Raw genomic sequence first — 20544 nt, forward strand, 5'->3', positions numbered from 1 at the left:
CCAAACCCTTGGATCTTAAGAACAATGAAAAAGCAATCAGGTTCTTAAAAGAAGAATTTTAATTGAAGAAAAAAAGTAAAAGAATCACCTCTGTAAAATCAGGATAGTAAATACCTTATAGAGTAATCCGATTCAAAACATAGAGAGTCCCTCTAGGCAAAACCTTAAGTTACAAAAAAACACAGAAACAGGAATATCTATTTTATCAGCCATTTAAACAAAACCAAATCTAACACATCTAGCTAGATTACTTAACTAAGTTCTAAGACTCCATTCCTTTTCTGTTCCTGGCAAAAGCATCACCCAGACAGAGAGAACCTTTATTTCTCCCTCTCTCCAGCTTTGAAAGTATCTTGTGTCCTCATTGGTCATTTTGTTCAGGTGCCTGCGAGGTTATCCTAGCTTCTTAATCCTTTACAGGTGAAAGGGTTTTTCTTCTGGCCAGGAGGGATTTTAAAGATGTTTATCCTTCCCTTTATATTTGACAGTTGCTCATGTCCATTCCATTCCCTGCCCTCGTACCCCTCTGTCAGAGTTGCCAGTAAGAATGAACTGAGGGCATAGGGCCGGTGACACGTCATATACCGGCGCATGAGCGCAGCACTCCAGAGGGCGCCACAGATGGCCTTATGGATACCACTAAGGCAAAAAACTCCAACAGTGGTGCATGTGGGCACGTGCACACTAGAATGGAAGGCGCATGAGCAACACATCTCGAAGAACAGTAGTTACTAAAGGTAGGTAACCGTTGTTGGTTTTTTCAGATTTCATTATACCAGATATTTGTATTTATAAAATCACCCTGTAGAAAGTTGGAAGAGGTGAGAGGAGGCACAGCTGGAGGCTTGAAGGACAGTCTAGCTATTTACATATTCTAAAAGGATTGGTTCAGCAGTGCCTCTAAGGTGCACTATATGTGGATGCCCCAATACACTTATGCCAGTGTGTCTGGATACTCTCTCTAAATTGTTGCAAGCACAAATAATGATCAGAGGGTTTCCTCAGTTTTAATAAGAACTAAATCTGAACATCCCTTGCCTTCAACCTGTTTGAGGTTGAAGGTAAGGGAAAAGTAGAGATCTAAACTGACCTAGTTGAACCAGTGCAGAGCCCTGTGTGGACACTCTCTAAATTCAATTTAAATATGTATTCTTATAGGTGATGCTGGTAGTTATACCTGTAGTCAAGGTTACCTAACACTTTTCATTAGAAGTGTGAGTTCAGTTGCTTATAGCTTGGCCAAACTATAACAGTTTGGACTGAAATTTTCCATGCCAGGTGTCTGCCTGTCACAGGGTCTAGTTGCCACTAAACCTGGTTGCTCTCGGGATTCAGCTCTTTCCAGGTCTGAGGCTCCCTGCTGCTGCACACCCTCTCTCTCTCTCTCTCCTTCTCTCCCCCTTGCAACCTTGCAACTCTTCATGACCTGGTCCTGGCTTTATAGAAGTGCTGCCTTTTCCCACACAAGTGAGCTTCCCCTGATTAGGGCTTTTCTCTCAGCCTTAATTCTCCCATTTTGTAGGCAAATAGGTTAATTGGCCTATCTGGCCTCCATTAACCCCTTCGGGGTGAACACCCCCATCATCGTACCTCAAACTGAATTTTTTTTGAAAGTTTCAGCAAAAAAAATTAACCATTTCTGAGAACACTAGTAGAAAAGTAAGCACTGGAAGCTCGTGTTCAGTTGCTTATCACTGTAATCCCTAGAAGTTTTTCAGAATCACTGTTTTCCAGGATATAGTCCCCCATTCTGTAGATATGGCCTGCATTCCTTCTTCCTAGATGTATGTAAAACACATTGTAATTGTATTCAAACACATTTTGTTTGAATGGGACTAGTTTACCAAGTAATCTAGATTGCTCTACATCAGAGGTTCCCAAACTGTGGTATGTGACACATCTCTGGTGGGTATGTGGGAGAAATTATGTAATTGGGGGGTTGTTTGTTTGTTTGTTGCATTTTCATAATAGGCTAATCAGACGAAGCTTTAAAACTTTGTGGGAATTTGTTATATAAAGTACAGTAGTTAATTTACTTAAAGATGTACCAATGAGAATATTGATACACTGAAACATTGATGTACAGAGCCCTCACCTCCCATCACTGTAAAGCGTGGGTTCAGTTGCCCACCAACTCGATCATGGATGGAAGACTAAAGACAGGTAGTGTTAAAAACACTCAAAGTATCAGTGATGAGAAGGGTAGAGGTACTCAGGCAGCTGGTAGATCTGTAACGGGGTATGCAATAAGAAAATTTTGAGAACCTCTGCTCTATAAGATTTCCCTGTCTTCTTTATTACCGCTCTGCCAATCTTTATCATCCACCAGTTTTATCAACAGTGATTTATTTACTTTCATATTATTGATAAAAATTTTGAATAGTATTAGGCCTAGTACCAATCCCAATGGGACCCCACTAGGAACACCACCATTTGATTTCCCATTGAGGATTGGTTTTTGAAATCTGTCAGTTAGCTAGTTCTTGATCCAGTAATGTGTGCTTTATTAATAGTACTGTACAATAATTTTTTATCAGAATGGCATGCGTCACTAAGTCGGATACTTTACTAACTTCTAGATTACATCTGTGCAGTTACTTTATCAGATAAACTTGTAATCTTCTCAAAATTTGACACGCCCTATTTTCTGTAAAATAATGTTCACTGCCATTATTTATATTATGGTCTTTAATTCATTTCACTTGAATCGCTTATTCGCTTTTCCATTATTTTCCCCAGCATTGATGTCTGGCTAACTGGCCTGTAGGTAACCAAGTCATCCTGCTGGCCCTTTTTGAATACTGACCCAACATTAGCATTCATCCAGTCTTCTGGAATTGCCCCACTCTTCACAGATTTATTAAAAATGAACATCAGTGGGCCAGAGCTCTCCTCACCAACTCTTAGGTGTAAGCTATCTAGACCTGCTGATTTAAAAATGGATGACTACCAAACAGTCTCTAAGGTGCCACAAGTACTCCTGTTCTTTTTGAGGATACAGACTAACACGGCTGCTACTTTGAAACCTACCAAACACTGCTGTCAATTACTCCATTAGCTCAAATTGGGAGTCTGAGCTGTGCACCTGAAGCTTCTAAGCCTGCTGATGACTTAAGAGGGTCAATACAAGTTACAGGGGGGAAAATGTTTTTTCAGTTTGCTTTTTGAAAAACAGGAAATTATATAGACTACATTTAAAAGGACTCCAAGATTGCTGAGTTAAGAAGTTAGGAAATGCGTGATTTTAAACCCATGCAATGTTGTGCATATGCTTTATGATACAGTCTTCATAGATTCATAGATATTTAGGTCAGAAGGGACCATTATGATCATCTAGTCTGACCTCCTGCACAACGCAGGCCACAGAATTTCACCCACCACTCCTACAAAAAAAACCAAAACCTCACACCTATATCTGTGCTATTGAAGTCCTCAAATCGTAGTTTAAAGACTTCAAGGAGCAGAGAATCCTCCAGCAAATGACCTGTGCCCCATGCTACAGAGGGAGGCAAAAAACCTCCAGGGCCTCTTCCAATCTGCCCTGGAGGAAAATTTCTTCCCAACCCCAAATATGGCGATCAGCTAAACCCTGAGCAGTTACATGATCACATAGATCTCTTTTTTCAGGGTCTCTCTAATTCACTGCATAGCATCAGATTTGTGTAGTGAATGATGTCTGATGGATTCTTGCCTCATTTGTTGCAAAAATTAGAAAGTGTGTAGTTACTGAGATAATAAACTGCGGGAAGAGAATGGTCTTATAGTTAAGGCAGTTGAAGGCTACCCAAGAGAATTGGTTTCTATCCCTGGCTCTGCCACAGAGTTCTTGTGTGGTGCAAGTCACTTAAACCAAAATGTTCACGGTTTGGCTACTAATCATGTTCCTCACTTTCTGGGTGCCTAGCATGAAAGACGTGGGGCTGGATTTGCAGAATTCCTGAGCATGCACAATGGTAACAGAAGTTGGAGTTGTGCTTTGAACATTTAAAGTGGTAAAAAATGCTAGGTATTCTGGAAAACTATACCCTAGGTGTATCAAGTTAGAAACCCAAAATTACTAGATATGTTGATAATTATGACCTTAATCTCTCTGTGTCTCAGTTCTCCCATCTGGAAAACAGGGACATCTTCCTACCTCACATTGGTGGTGTGAAGATTCATTAACTTTTTTAAACACTTGGATATTGTGATGAGAGCATCAGAGAAAAGTCTGTGAGGCAACTAATTGTGTATTCAGTGCACGGCAAGTAAATGTAATAAAGATTGGGAGGGAGCTTAAAGTTAATGGTAAAAACATTTACATCGGTTAGCTATTGCATAACTTGATGGTTCCAAATAATTTAAAATAGTGTTCTTAAAATAAAAAACAACCCCCACTGGTTCTGTAACTTGTCACTGTCTGTTGATGTCCTTGCATGCACTATTCTTCTCTCGGTCTCCATTAAACGTATCCGCTATCCCATCCCTTTATTCATTGTCCCATTCTATCAATCTAGTCTTTCCTCTGTGCACACGGTCCACTCATTTTGAGGCTACCAGGTCCCTCACAACTTCCTCCCAGTAACAATGGATATTCCCATTCCTTATTTTTCACCTGATTGTTTTCTGTCCTTTTTCTTTCTTTCCTGCCCCCCCCCTCGCCCTTGTGCTTTTCCAAATTGCTCAGTTGTTTCTCTGTCTCTTGGCACACTCTTCCCTTAACTCTTACATCTGGCACCAGATGTATGGATCTCCTGTATTTAAAATAAGATTTGACCTTTTCTCTCCCCTTTGCTTCCAAGTATACCTGGCATCATCTTCAGTGTTTCAGAAAAAGCACTGGACCACAGGAATTCACACACATCTCTTCCTACTCACCCCCAACCAACAGTCTTTCCTAGCTTCCTTCCATCTATTTCCCTTTTATTAATTTTTTTTGTTTGCTCTTCCCCATTTTTACCATTTTCGTTGCTTTTTTTTCTTCGCTCTTTTCCCCATCTCCCTTCATCCCAGGTTTTCTTTTCTCTTTTTTGCCTTTTTGCTGTTTTTTCTTGATCATATTTTAATACTTCAGTTTTTAGTCTGAAGTCAACAATAGTAGCATTTTACATAAAAACATTCTAGAGAAGATGGCTAGGATCACAGTATCCTCCTCAGTTTCAGTTTTGCCAAACTCCTAGGGCTATATTTGGAAGTGAGGAGTTGCCTATTGCTCGTAGAAAAATATCTCCTTTGGTGGACAAGCATCTGTATTGAGACAACTGATATGGTAAAACAAGTCTGCCAAGGCACCGTCAAAAGCAATTGAGGAAACCCAGGAAAGAAATAACATGCTTTATTTAAGTAGAAGTGTTACCCATAAGTGCATGCTTTATTCTGGAGTATTATTGACCCACTTTAGGAAATACTTAACTGACAAATCATTATGTGCTGTGATGGAGGTCTGCAATGTGATTGTCTGAATACATTTACTGTTGTATTACTGAAAGTTGCTTTCCTGATCTGTTTTGCTGCTGTCACCAGTCCTAGACAAGCAAAGAAGAATCACATGAAGTTATTGATGATGTGCTTGTTGCCTTTCACATCTATCGTTATGAAAAAGACTTCTGAAAGGGATAATGGATTCCATGAAGAGATCTAGAAAACTGGAGATGGTGTTGCAGTATACTAACAATGTCAGTTTTGAGTGTAACTGCGAGGCTACTGTATGTGTGTGGAACTCGAATAAAATTGCATCTGGATGTTCAGCATTGTAATTAGACATTAGTGTATTAATGCTGCATATTGATCGATGATACAACTTCCATGGGCAATTTGTTCATTTTTGAGCAGTGACTGTTAACTTGTCCATCATGCGGACTGTGCCTGCTTGTTCAGTTTTCATCCTGGGAAATTAAGAATTATCTGGCTTGTACTGATATTTTTCACCTCGATATAATTGAGTATTTTCTTCAGTGAATAGCTGATAATGATCTGGTTGGCAGGACAAGTGCAGCAGTGATCTGTGCTTGTTTAGATGTTGCAGTAGTGGAATGGTGGGGCTTTGAATGATGCATGCTTTCATTATTTTTTGTTCTATTCTAGTTTCTTGCATCTACCTGGAACTTGCTGCACAATTGTGTGTACACCAGTTAAAAAGCAATACTTGGTTTTTGCCTTTCTCCTTTTAGCCAAGTTTCCTTACCTAATTTTATTTTTTCCCTACAATAGTTACTAAAACATAATTCTAATGCAAAATAATTATGTCAACACCATCTGTAAATGTACACACTTCTGTGATTCATATTTTTAGTTGTGTGCAGCTTAGTCTGCTGAGCTTCCTCCTTATTGGTTGTAAATATAGATAAAATTAGATACTTGCTTTTTATGTAGCAGCTTTTCATTAGAATTATGAGTTACTAGGTCACTTGCTTGTATACCATTTTGAAGTCTGGAAAACTGTTGTAATGGAGCTGTCCAGTACAGTACAAGCAGAACTAATTGATTTGACAGTGTACTGCTGTAAAGGTATCTTTTTGCATTTCCTTCTAAATTAAAATATTTTTGTTTGTGGATAAAGGAGTTTTCTTTCATCTTGAGCTTTTATTCTGCAAATTTAATTAAATTGGCTCTAAAACATAATGGTAACTTGGACAGAAAAGTATAAGGGAAAGTCAGGAATGTTTTGCTTTTGATCAAAGCAAATTAAGACTTATTAAATGACTTTAATTGAATTGTGTTTATTATTCAGTAATGTTACCATCTTTAAATATATATTAGATTAAGCAACAAAACAATACTCAAATATTTAGTAACCTTGGCTGGATCTTCAAAACCACGGAAGTTTGGAAGCTAAGCTGAAACTCTCCTTACACTTGTTATGCTTTATTCATCTGTAGACAATTTGGATCCAATTTTTGCATAGCCATATTTTGTCTGTGTGTCCTTGGATTCTAAAACAAAATTTGAAACCAACTGTCCCCTTTTTTTAACTAAATTTCAGTAGTTCAAAGTGGATGGATGTTTTTGGCACCTTGTTTACTAGTAGCATTTAAAGATAGCTCAGTTTTGAAATCAGAGCCTTACAGAATTTACTGTAAGATAAAAGGAAACAAAATGGGCCACCATTTTCAAAATGACCCTAATATAATATTTTAAAAACACTTTTTGTTAGTAATTGTCTAATTCTAGATATGATAAATATAATATAATTAATTTACTTTATATATAATTTATATTTTCCTGGACATTGAAGCTGGTCTGCAACAGAACAATGCTATGTTGTTTAGGTTTACAGCATTTAAGGTGAAATTTTAAAAGCAAAATTGAATGAAGATGCTCCTACCCTATGTGAAGCAGCAGCAACGGAGCTGGCCAACAAGGGAGCTTGAGTGGAGATCTATTGGAAGAGAAGGGGGACAACCCTTGTTCCTTAGGGGCAGTGAGTGAGTTCTTTTGTTTGTTTGGTTGTAAACTGAAATCAAACCAGCAAGCAGTCTGGTAGGGGGCAGTGTGTTTTGACGGAAGGAGCTTTTGATCGCATCTGAACCTTGATTATGGGCTGGGACTTCCTTAGGCCGCAGGCTTATAAAGATAACCAGCCAGCAGCGCAGGAGCAACACTAGTGCAGAAGCCACCGTAGAGGGGGGAGTTGTGAGGCGTGTTTGAGGGAGGGTGTGCATGTGTGTGTTTAGAAGGGACGGCTATGACAGCTACAGAGACGCAAAGAATAAAATAGGTAATGAAGATGACTGGATGTGGAAATAGCAGGAGGTATATTATTCTGGAGAGGGTACCTGAAAGGTGCTTCATTTGTACGAAGTGCCGCCTGATAGATCTGATGGAAGAGAAGATCCGATGTTTGGAGATGCAGCAAGAAACAATGGTTAAGTTTTAGAAGGGGATTTGAGCAAGTGATGGAGGAAAGGAAAGAGGCGGCTGAAGAAAAAATTCTAGACTTGCAGATGCATGCTGGACAGCGGTACTGTGAGGGTAGACTTCTGGATGAAGAAAGTGGCCTGTGGAGGCATGTGGCTTTTCCTCTGCCTTGCTCCAAGATGGGAGAGCAAGGAAGAAGAGAAGAGAGGCGAGTCCCACAAGAAGGGGGAAAGAGACAATGGAGATAGTCAGAGTTTGGAGCCCAGGAGGATAGAGGGTGACTCACAGATTGCAAGGGAGAATAGAAGACAAGATGACTGCAGCCAGACAGAACAGAAAGGGAAAGCCCAGAGAATTGCACCCATATCATGAAGAGGCAGGTCTACATAAGTGTGGATTCCCTACTAAGAACAGACAAGTTTCTTCACCAGAGTTGATCCAGAGAACAGAAGGGTTTGTTGTCTTCTGTGAGCAGAGATATGGGATGTGAACCTGAGACTATCACAGATCCTAATGGGAGTGGGAAATAATACACTGTTTGTCCTTCATGTGGGAACAAATTATACTGTTAGATTCTTACTGGGAGACATCAACGAACACTGTGCCAGGCTGGGGATGATGCTTAAAGAAATGGAGGCCCAGGTGATGTTCAGTGGGATTCTAGAGGAGGAGAATGAAGGCAAGACAAGATTATGATGCTCAACAGATGGCTCAGACAATGGTGCTATAATAGGATGTCTGACCACTAGGAGGCATTCATGGACAGAGGTCTGTTCATGTGAGTTGCACCTGAGTAGTGAAGATAATAGGCTTCTGGGATGGAAGCTGGTACAACTGATTAAAAGAGCTTTGAACTAGGAATTTTGGGGAGGATGTTGGGAGATGCTAGTGTAATTTTCACACCTGATTCTAAAATTGAGTGGAAGGAAAATCAAGTAAAAGGATACAGCAATTGAGAAAGGAACAACAAAGTAGAGAAATGGACAACAAAAGGAAAGATACTGCTAATGCCACTGACCGTGACCGTCAGAAAGGCGATATTGGGAGTAAAATGACCGTACCTAATCAGGTGAGAAATCTGGATGAAGCCAAGCAGAAACAAAATGTGTGTGCATCAGTGCAAGAATCCTGGTAACAAGAAGAATTTTGCTATAATCTGGGGACTTATCAGTTGGAAGTGACAAAGGAGGACACAGACCTGTTTGTTGGTTGATCACAAAATGACTGAGCCCTCAGTGTGATGCAGTTGTGAAAAAAGGCTAATGCAATCCTAATGCATCAGGGGAGGTATTTCCAGTAGACACAGGGAAGTATTAGTGCCATTATACAAGGTACTGGTGAGACCGCATCTGGAATACTGTATGCAATTCTGGTCTCCCATGTTTAAGAAAGATGAATTCAAATTGGAATAGGTGCAGAGAAGGGCTACTAGAATGATCCAAAGAATGGAAAAATCTGCCTTATGAGAGGAGACTCAAAGAGCTTGGCTTGTTTAGCCTAACCAAAAGAAGGCTGAGGGGAGATATTAATGCTTTCTAAAATACATCAGAGGGAAAAATACCAGGGAGAGAGAGGAGTTTAAGTTAAGCACCAATGAGGGAACAAGAACAAATGAATATAAATTGTCCAAGTTTAGGCTTGAAATTAGATGAGATTTTCTAACCATCAGAGGAGGGAAGTTCTGGAACAGCCTTCAGAGGGAAGCAGTGTGGGGGAGGGGAACCTAACTGGCTTCAAGACTGAGATTGATAAATGTATGGAGGGGTTGGTATGATGGGTCTGTCTACAATGGCATGTTGCCCATAGGGGAATGGCAGTAGCTAAAATATCCAATGGCTGGAGACAGGCCACTAGATGGGGAGAGCACTGAGTTACTACAGAGAATTCTTTCCTAGGGGTCTGGCTGGTGGGTCTTGCTGACATGCTCAGGGTCTAACTGATCTCCATATTTGGAGTCGGGAAGGAATTTTCCCCTGGGTCAGATTGGCAGAGACCCTGAGGTTTTTTCACCATCCTCTGCAGCACAGGTCATAGGTCATTGCCAGGTTTAAACTTGTTTAAATGGTGAATTCTCTGTAACTTAATGTCTTTAAACCATGATTTGAGGACTTCAGTAACTCAACCAGAGATTAAGGGTCTATTACAGGAGTGGGTGGGTGAAGTTCTGTGGCCTGCAATGTGCAGGAGGTCAGACTAGATGATCACAATGGTCCCTTCTGACTTTAAAGTCTATGAGATGGGGGCAAGGGGGTGGGTGGGGGAATCTCTCAACTGAAATAACATTTTTCTTCTCTGATTTCATAACATACAGTGGTATATGGTTATAAGAAAACTTCAAGATGGCAAAGATTTCCACCAACATTTCTAGAGTCTGTTCATTTTCCATCACCTGGGATTCAAGCTTCTTGCCTTCATCTCCAAGGCCCTTCTCAATGCTGTCTCTATCTACTTGTTTCGAGGTTCTCTTGTCACATTAGACATTGTCTTTGACCACCTATTTGTCTGCTTCTCACTGTTTACTGTCATGCCACTCCTTATTCATGGAATGTTGCCCTTGAATTAGTACTTACAGCCACTATTATCTATCTTCAGTTCCCTTTTCAAAACCTGCTTCTGCAGTTACGCCTATGAGAAATCAGTGAACTAATGATAGGTCAAGACAAATCACTTTAAATTCAGATCCACCAAGTCAAGTTAAAGGGTAACGAATATGTAATCATGTGAACTTGTTACTATTACCCTTTTCCTCTCTTTCTTTTGTTTCCTGTCTATCATGTATCTCATCTCTTAAATAAGAAAGTAATTCTTCAGTGCAGAAGTTGTATCTTCCCAGGTGTGTGGGTAGTGTACAGCACCTAGCAGAATATGGGGTCTTGTACCTGAGTGAGATTTTTGGGCACTAACAAAAATCTGCAGACAAACCTTTTACTTTTTTTCCACTGACTCCTCCAGAATTACAGGGATAAATAATACCTTCATAAGAATGAAGTGGCAGTATTCAAACTGTTGGAAGGGTGGACTCTGAGGCTGCTTTCCTCTTCACAGTATGAAGCTATGTGTTAGTGCCTGCAAATAATCATAGATTACTGTAGTTTCCTTGTGGAATATTTATGTAAATTGGTTGTGTTAGGATTTAAATGTCCAAAAAATGGTGAATCTTTTTTCCCCGACGACAAAATTATATTTGGTTTACCCCAGTTTGGATGTTGAAAAGCAGTGTTGTATTTCATATATTGCTCTTGCTGAATTTGTGCAGCCCCTCCAAATTTTTACAAATATTTTATATACCCAGAAATACTGTGCACTTTTGGGGAATAATGTAACATGAATGAGCTGTAAATTTTCCTTAATCATGATCTTGGGTAAACAGTGGTGTCAAACTAGAAAGTCAAAAAATTCCTTCCTTTTCCTAGTTGCATGCTTTATGCAATGCTTTGATTGTAAAAATAGTTTGTCACTTACCAGGAAGTAGCATGGGCTTAGTAACTATTTGGCCCGTTTTAGAGGAAATGTTGATTTTCCTTCATGGTTTCTTCATTATTAAAAGGCTTATTACATTTGTTTTTTAGACTGAATCTGGCTATGGATCGGAGTCAAGTTTACGGCGCCATGGCTCCATGGTGTCTCTGGTGTCTGGAGCAAGTGGATATTCTGCTACATCCACCTCATCATTCAAGGTTAGTGAGTGACATTTTATAAATATGATTCGTGAACAAAGGGGAGACACTTCTGAAAAAGAATGTACATGTAAAGAGACCCATGATTCTAATCTGTTCATCTGTAGCAATATAAAATGAAATATCAGTAAAGATACTTTGATTACTTATCATTTTGAAGGTAAGTGTTGTTTAGTTCAATATTTGATAATAGAGGGGTGATACAGTAAGTGTCCACGTGTCTCCATGCTCTATTGTCAGTTTTTAAAAGGTATGTTTCTCCAATAGGAAGCAGTTAAATCTGTGGGAACACTTCACTTGTCTCTTCTGGAAGGACACTGAACAGCAGGACTCTAATTGAAGAGGACTGCAGTTCCCTTGATAGGAACAAATTTGGCTGAAATAAACTGGAAAGAAATGAACAAAAGAGGCATCTTACTATCATAAATGTTCACCATTTTAGCCTTGCTGGGCAGTAGTTTTTGATGAGGAAACAACACTTGGGAAGAGCATCACAGAAAGAAAAGGGATAGAAATTAATCTGTGTAGAGTATAGAGTGGGGCTGTCAATTAATTGCAGTTAACTCGAGTGATTAACTCAAAACAAATTAACTCGATTAAACAAATGGTGATTAATTGCCATTTTAATCACGCTGTTAAACAATAATAGATTGCCAACTGAAATTTATAATTTATTTTTTGGATGTTTTTCTACATTTTTCAAATATTTTGATTTTGCAGCACAAAGTGAACAGTGCTCAGTTTATATTTTTTATTACAAATATTTGCACTAAAAATAAACAAATATTTTTCAGTTCACCTCATACAAGTACTGTAGTGCAATCTCTTTATTGTGAAAGTACAATTTACAAACGTAGAATTAATTTTTTTACGTAACTGCACTCAACAGTAAAACAATGTAAAATTTTAGAGCCCACAAGTCCACTCAGTCCTACTTCTTGTTCAGCCACTTGCTAAGACAAACAAGTTTGCATTTACAGGCGATAATGCTGCCTGCTTCTTGTTTACAATGCCACTTGAAAGTGAAAACAGGCATTCGCATGGCACTGTTGTAGCTGGCATTGCAAGGTCTTTACGTGCCAAGTATGTTAAATGCTTGTATGCCCTTGAATGCTTCAACCACCATTCCAGAGGGCATGTTTCTATGCTGTTGACGGGTTCTGCTCGATAATGATCCAAAGCAGTGCAGACTGATGCACATTCATTTTCATCGTCTGAGTCAGATGCCACCAACAGAAGGTTGATTTTCTTTTTGGGGGTTCAGTTTCTGTAGTTTCTGCATTGGAGTGTTGCTCTTTTAAGACTTCTGACAGCATGCTCCACACCTCGTCCCTCTCAGATTTTGGAATGCACTTCAGATTCTTAAACGTTTTGGGTCACGTGCTATAGCTACCTTTAGAAATCTCATATTGGTGCCTTCGCATTTTGTCAAATCTGCAATGCAAGTGTTCTTAAATTGAACAACACATGCTGGGTTGTTATCAGAGACTGCCATAACACTAAATATATGGCAGAATGCGGGTAGAAGCTTGGAGCAGGAGACATACAATTCTCCCCCAAGGAATTCAGTAACAAATTTAATTAAAACATTTTTTTTTTTTTGTAACTAGCATCATCAGCGTGGAAGCATGTCCTCTGGAATGGTGGTCGAAGCATGATGAGACATATGAATGTTTAGCATACCTGGCACATAAACACTTGGCAATGCTGGCTACAACAGTACCATGCAAACAAGTGTTCTCACTTTCAGGTGACATTGTAAATAAGAAGTGGGTACCATTATCGCCTGTAAATGCAAACAAACTTGTTTGTCTTAGCAAGTGGCTGAACAAGAAGTAGGACTGAGTGGACTTGTGGGCTCTAAAGTATTACATTGTTGAGTGTAGTTATGTAAACAAACGAATTCTACATTTGTAAGTTGCACTTTCACGATAGAGATTGCACTACAGTACTTGAATTGAGATGAACTGAAAAATACTATCTTTTGTTTTTTTACAGTATACTATTTTTATTATAAATACTTGCAAAGTGAGCACTGTACACTTTGTATTCTGTGTTGTAATTGAAATCAATATATTTGAAAATGTAGAAAACATCCACAAATATTTAAATAAATGGCATTTTCTTACTGTTTAACAATGTGATTAAAACTGCGATTTATTGTGATTAATGTTTTTTAATTGTTTGAAAGCCCTAGTATAGAGTGAAGAACTCTTATGCTGAAACTAGCAGTGTTTTTGATCAAGTATTTAATTAGGTTACGGTTGAGCTGATAGCAGCTGAGATTTCAGTTTAACAGACGGCTTAAACACTTATTTTGTTAAAATCTTCTAAATAGCAGTAAACAGAACACAGATATAAACTTCGAAGATCATTTGAGGAGTTCATGATGGCTTGATGAAAAATGGTTAATACAGAGAAAATAAGAATTCAAAAATAACCACTCGTTGAAACTTATCTCTCCTTTTTTGGAACCCTTCTGTGAGAAATCAGAAATACTCCAGACTGCTTCACATGTACCAATTACTCCAATATCCATTTTATACATGGAAAGTTTGCTGGTATAACAGTTTACCTGTTTAAACATTATTAAAGCATGCCAGGAGTAACCAATCATATTTAGCAGTGACGTTATCACTGAAGGGCATCTACATTGTTTCCAGAGATTTTCCCACAAGATGCCCTATAACTTAGAGGAAAGTGCACTGGAGTGGGAGCGAGGAAACCTTAACTGCCTAGTGCAAAGGTTCTCAATCTTTGTCTTTTTGAGGTCCCCCCTCCCCCCCCCCGTGCTATAAAAACTCCACGGCCCACCTGTGCCACAACAACTGTTTTTCTCCATATAAAAGCCAGGGTTAGGAAGCAGGGCAATTGCCTGGGGCCCCATGCCACAGGAGGCACCGGGAACCTAAGTTGCTCAGGCTTCGGCTTTAGTCCCGGGTGTTGAGGTTCAGGGCCATGGGCTGCAGTCCTGCACGGCAGGGCTTCAGCTTTCTGCCCTGGGCCCTAGCAAGTGTAACTCTGGCCATGCTTGGCAGACCTCCTAAAACCGGCTCGTGGTCCCACAGGGGGTCCTAGACCCCTGATTGAGAACCACTGGCCGAGTGTAAAGAAAAGGAGTACTTGTGGCACCTTAGCGACTAACCAATTTATTTGAGCATAAGCTTTTGTGAGCTACAGCTCACTTCATCGGATGCATTCAGTGGAAAATACAGTGGGGAGATTTATATACACAGAGAACATGAAACAATGGGTGTTACCATACACACTGTAAGGAGAGTGATCAGGTAAGGTGAGCTATTACCAGCAGGAGTGATGACCTAGAATCCTATTTTCGACGCCTCCAACTCAAGGAATATTTCCAACTTTCCCACTCACGAAAGCTTATGCTAAAATAAATTTTAGTCTCTAAGGTGCCACAAGTACTCCTTTTCTTTTTGCGAATACAGACGAACACGGCTGCTACTCTGAAAACTGGCCTAGTGTGTATATTTCATGCACATCATAGCCTTTATTGTGGAACGCCTCACGTATTATAATTCAACTAACATTTTAATTCTCTTGAAACAATGTAATATCTTATAGTACTGTTCATTTCTGAATTTCTGTATCTCAGAGCTATAAAAATGTCCAGCATTTGAAAGTAAGAACCTGTTTTACCCAAGGTATAGGAGGCAATAGTCTCTCAATTTGGGACTCCGCAAGGTAGAGTGAACAAAAATATTAGAAAATATACTACCGGGAATGGAGGTTGTTCATAACTCTGAAATAGTCGTAGCTCTGAACAAAACATTGTTTCTTCTTTCAAAAGTTTACAACTAACCATTGACTTACTACAGCTTGGAAACTTTACTATGCAGATGAAAAATGCCGTTTTCCCTTTATTTTTTTAATAGTTTACATTTAACAGTACTGTACCATATTTGCTCTTTCTTTCCGTTTCTGCTGCTGCCTGATTGCATACTTCTGATTCCAAATGAGATGTGTAGTTGACTGGTCCATTCATAACTGAGGTTTTACTGTAAGTGCATTAGGTCTAACACCTATGACACAATAACATGGTGCTATAAAATGCAGTAATTACTTTTAACATTTATGGAATGTTATTGGAAGTGTTTGTAGGTAGCAGTGAGTGCTTGAAATACAACTCTTACACTATTTTTATTTTGTATATTTATTACTATATTTTTCCATTATCAACTGTAGTGTTACTTGAGGCTTTTCTTCCATATTTCCAGAAAGGTCATAGCTTGCGTGAGAAGCTTGCTGAAATGGAAACCTTCAGAGATATCCTCTGTAGACAGGTTGATACTTTACAGAAATATTTTGATGCCTGTGCAGATGCAGTCTCCAAGGATGAACTTCAGAGGGATAAAGGTAAATAAACTAAATAAAATTACTTACTGTATTGTCCTCACTACAGAAAGCTACCATGTTGTGGAATCCAGTTTCAAAATAGTGGCATCCATAACAATTAAAACAGTGCAGACAGGATCAAACACTATCTAGGTATTTTAATGTATTGTTCACCATAGTGTGTAGTCAGCCAGACCAAATTATATGATGAGAGCATTGTTAACAATGTCTTTTTTTTAAAGGGTGGATTTTGACCTCGCTGCCCATAACCCCACAGCTTTTAAACATATCTTGAACTGGTAGCTTTCAACATCACTGAAGTGTTAAGATATCATCTGAGCCTGTAGCGTTGAACTGTTGGTAGTTCATTTTAAAAAGATTAGCTTAAACCCACAAAAGATGGCAGTCACGTTTATATTTGATATTGCATCCTTCACCTTTGTTGTGACAAATTGAAATGATACTTGGAATAATGGATTATTTCTCAAATCTGAGCTGCCATTCTTGGTTGGTTGGTTAAACTAAGGCAATTTGTCTTAAACCCATAAAGGCCAAGAAGTTAACAAATCACTCAAAAGAAAACTACCTTCTCACTTCAGCATTCGGAAGGTTCACAAAGTATGGTAGCAGGTTTCAGAGTGGTAGCCATGTTAGTCTGTATCAGCAAAAACAACGAGGGGTCCTTGTGGCACCATAGAGACTGACAAATTTATTTGGGCATAAGCTTTCATGGGCTAGAACCCACTTCATCAGATGCATGGAGGCCTTTCTCATTAAATTTCCAGAAAGTGTGTTTGTGTAATTTTAGTTTAAATTTGAAATATGAGCCTTCTGGTGGCAGAAATTCTGCTGAAAAGTGATAACATTTGTAAAATCAGCAATATTGAAATTCCAGTATATATTTTGAGTTTCATGCTTTAATATTAGCTTTTTGTCAGAAGACAAACTGTTTGCCGTATTAAATAAAATGTGATAATGTTTGTGTGGTTAAAATTCTTGGTCAAAATTCAGTAGTAAAGCAATGGTGAGGTTCTGTCCGATGAGGAGAGGGCATGGTCAAAGTTGCTCCCATGGTAGAGACTTCTGAGATCTATTGACTCAGGCTCCAGTTCAGCAAAACACACCCAGAGGGCACGCCGAGCACAATTAAGGATGCTCTGATATCCCAAATAAGCAAAGCATTTTAGCACATGCACTTAAGCACATGCTTAAGTGCCCTGCTTAATTGGGGTTTCAGTACATCCTTGATTGTGCTAGGAGTGCCCTCTTCTGAAACGCCCTCTAGTTTTATGGCGGTGCTGACTGTCTTTAGTCCCTAGCAAAGTGGGGCAAGGTTGTGGACAGTGTGTACGTGTGTAACCCTCCATTTAGCAGACTTTCTGCTGATGGGGACTCCAGCAAGATCTGTCTGGCTGGTGAGTCTTGCCCACATGCTCAGGATTTAGCATATTGATCACTGATCAATTAGCTGATCGCCATATTTGGGGTCGGGAAGGAATTTTCCTCCAGGGCAGATTGGCAAAAGCCCTGGGGGTTTTTCGCCTTCCTCTGCAGCGTGGGGCATGGATCACTTCCTGGAGGATTCTCTGCGCCTTGAAGTCTTTAAACCGTGATTTGAGGACTTCAGTAGCTCACACATAGGTCAGGGGTTTGTTACAGGATTTGGTGGGTGAGATTCTGTGGCCTGCATTGTACAGGAGGTCAGACTAAATGATCATAATGGTCCCTTCTGACCTTAGTCTGAGTCTATGCTGGACCTTGGAACAATTCTAGTACCTTGTTGCTTATTTAGTACAGTAGAATCTCAGAGTTACAAATACCTGAGGAATGAAGGTTGTCCATAACGCTGAACAAAACATTACGGTGGTTCTTTTAAAAGTTTGCAAGTGAACATTGACTTAAGACAGCTTTGAGACTTTACTATGCAGAAGAAAAATGTTGCTTTTAATATCTTAATTTAAATGAAACAAGCACAGAAACAGTTGCCTTGCCAAATCTTTTTTTACAACTTTTCCTTTATAGTTTTAGTAATTTATGTTTAACTCAGTACTGTGCTGTATAGTATTTGGGTTTATTTGTTTTGGGGTTTTTTGTTTTTGTCTCTGCTGCCTGATTGTGTACTTCCGATTCCAAAAGAGATGTGTGGTTGGCCAGTCAGTTCGTAACTCTGGTGTTCATAACTCTGAGGCTCTATTGTAATAGAGAAAGAAGGAAAACAATTCAGTATTTTACACTGGACTCCAATATTACAGTTCTGTCACTGTTAAGCAAATTATGGCCCCAGGCAACAAGAGTCTAAACGTTTCCTATGCAAAATTAAAGTAACTTTAGAAGTATTTATTAATACTTGGAAATATGGAAATACTGGTCAACCATCCAAATGCTACAGTAATACTTTCCTGCTCAATAAGAATTTGAAAAGAACCCTTTTCTGTCATGTGCTTCTTAGTTGGACATGCAAATAATCTCTCTCTCTCAAATTTAGTGGTTGAAGATGATGAAGATGATTTTCCTACAATGCGTTCTGATGCAGATTTCTTGCATAATAGTAATGGCAGTAAGGAAAAATGTAAGTACTTCTAAATTTGCATTAACTCAAGTTTTCTCCAGATATAGGTTATTCCAATTATTCCTATCTTATAGAAAGTATAGTGACGAGCCTGGTATATAAATCTAGAACAGTGGTTCTCAATCTGTGGGCCACTTGCGGCCCAGTTGCTGCAGATGATGCGACATCCTCAGAGCCATACAAGTAGTATACATATTGTGTTGATGTGGCCCACGATGGTAAATAGGTTGAGAACCACTGATGTAGATAGTTATAATGTGTTGATTTGTAAAGCAAACAAAACAGCTTAATGATGTGTATAGGAATGGTAGCTGTTCATACCTCACTGATTAAACCATTTTAAATCTATAACTTCACTAGTCAATTAGTGTCAAGGCTCTCTAAGTCACATTTCAGTATTCTGCTAACATTCACCAACTACTTTTGTGATTGTCACTTTGGAATATTGAATACTAAAGGCTGCACGTAAATGTTAATGTTGTGAGCCTGGCAGCTTCAAATTTCCTGTTGTGCCTAACTCCAGGTCTACACTGTGAACTCTTGCTGGCAATACCATGTTGGTTGGAGTATGATCAGGTGTGATTTATGTCTGAAATAGCTGTGCCAGAAAAACCCCTAATGTGGATGCAGCTTAGGGGAAAACTGTGCTTTTGCCAGTATAGCTTATTTCACTTGGGAGGAGGGAGGGAGTGGGGGAGACCACTGGAATAAGCTACGTCAGACGGAGTGCAGTTTGCCCATATAAGATGCATTCATACTAGGAGTGATATGCTGGTAGAATAATGAAGGTAGAATTTTGATCGTAGATGCCCTTTATTTTAATATTTTGTTGTGAGACTATAAAGCTGTATGAAGTTGTGCTTGGAAGCTCATGTATAGTGGCAAATACGTTTATTATCTGAAATAATTGTCACTGAACACTATCTATTAAAAGGTCGATTGATTGAATACAATAATCTAATCAAGGAGGTGTGCTAGGATTTAACTATTCTGTTTTTACTAAAGAAAGTAGTTTTCTTTCCATCTCACTTCTATCAGTAGAAACTGTCATCATGGAATTAACATTCATCAGCTGCATTTTTAGGCCCTGCCTGCACTTACGTGTTTGCTAGTGTCCATATTCAGGGAGAATTATTCGGACAACACCCACACCCCAAGTGAAGACACAGCTTATACAAGCAAGAGTTCTTTTGCTATTATAGTTTAAAACTGTTCCCCGAATAGAATAATCTGCCTTTATGCTAGGGCTTTTACTGACATAGCCATGTTGGTAAGGGTTTGCTTCTCCCCATCCACATTCAAAACTGACAGTTATGCTGGCAAAACTTTTAAGTGTAAATAGACTAAGCCTACTATCCCCCTCATCCTATACAGAAAACCCTTGCTGTTGAGGCCGATGAGAGATATTTAGGGTGGATCCCACAATATTGGAAAAAGCCTTTTCCAATGCCACTTGAATGCAGAGGAGTCATTCGCAATGGGACAAGTGGGGCAGTTACCCGCTTTACCACCCGTTTTGTCCCCCCTGACTTTTGGGAGGTCTGTATGCTCCATTGTCTTCCTTTTTTGTCCTCCCTTTCTCTTTGCAGGATATAATATAACATATATGTTATATATGTTGATGCAACTTTGCCTCCACAGAATTTTTCTGATATGGTTCCATTGCTTGCAAGCTGATGTTTTTTACATGAAAGTATAAGCTGTAATGTTAGCTATTAAAACTAAACTCGGGGAGATACAAACTCTAACTAATTTCACTGCATAATATGTTTTAAAAGGATGAGGTGGAATTGTCAGTAATTCTGTTTCTTTGTATCTGCATTTCAGGGAGATATTTGCTATATAAACTAGATTGTGATGTATGGGACAGCCCATTATGAAATCCACCCCACATTTTGTTTGTGTTTTAATGTGTGCATCTGGTCATCATGGGACTGAAAAATGTAGAAATTATTGTGTCTCTGCATTTCTCGTTTTTTATGTTGATATCACTTGAAAATCATGTTCCTTTATAAAAGTTTGCCAAAATAGCCAATTTTAACTCTTCAAGGACAGTTGTAATCGATAGGTCTCAAAGTGTAATTGTAAGTGAGGAATCACTGACCA

The 20544-nt window shown here is 39.1% G+C and overlaps 1 protein-coding gene across 4 annotated transcripts in view; it reads left to right on the forward strand.

Moving 5' to 3' along the window:
• Positions 1-20544, forward strand: part of CERT1 (ceramide transporter 1) — a 168768-nt gene that overhangs the window by 90901 nt on the left and 57323 nt on the right. For all 4 annotated transcript variants that reach the window (XM_073344213.1, XM_073344212.1, XM_073344216.1 and 1 more), the window contains exons 4-6: positions 11406-11513; positions 15752-15890; positions 18355-18438. In XM_073344213.1, the coding sequence (XP_073200314.1) occupies positions 11406-11513; positions 15752-15890; positions 18355-18438 (331 nt within the window). The remainder of the gene's footprint in view (positions 1-11405; positions 11514-15751; positions 15891-18354; positions 18439-20544) is intronic.

Source organism: Lepidochelys kempii, chromosome 5, assembly GCF_965140265.1.
Source record: "Lepidochelys kempii isolate rLepKem1 chromosome 5, rLepKem1.hap2, whole genome shotgun sequence".
Classification (NCBI taxonomy): Eukaryota; Metazoa; Chordata; order Testudines; family Cheloniidae; genus Lepidochelys; species Lepidochelys kempii.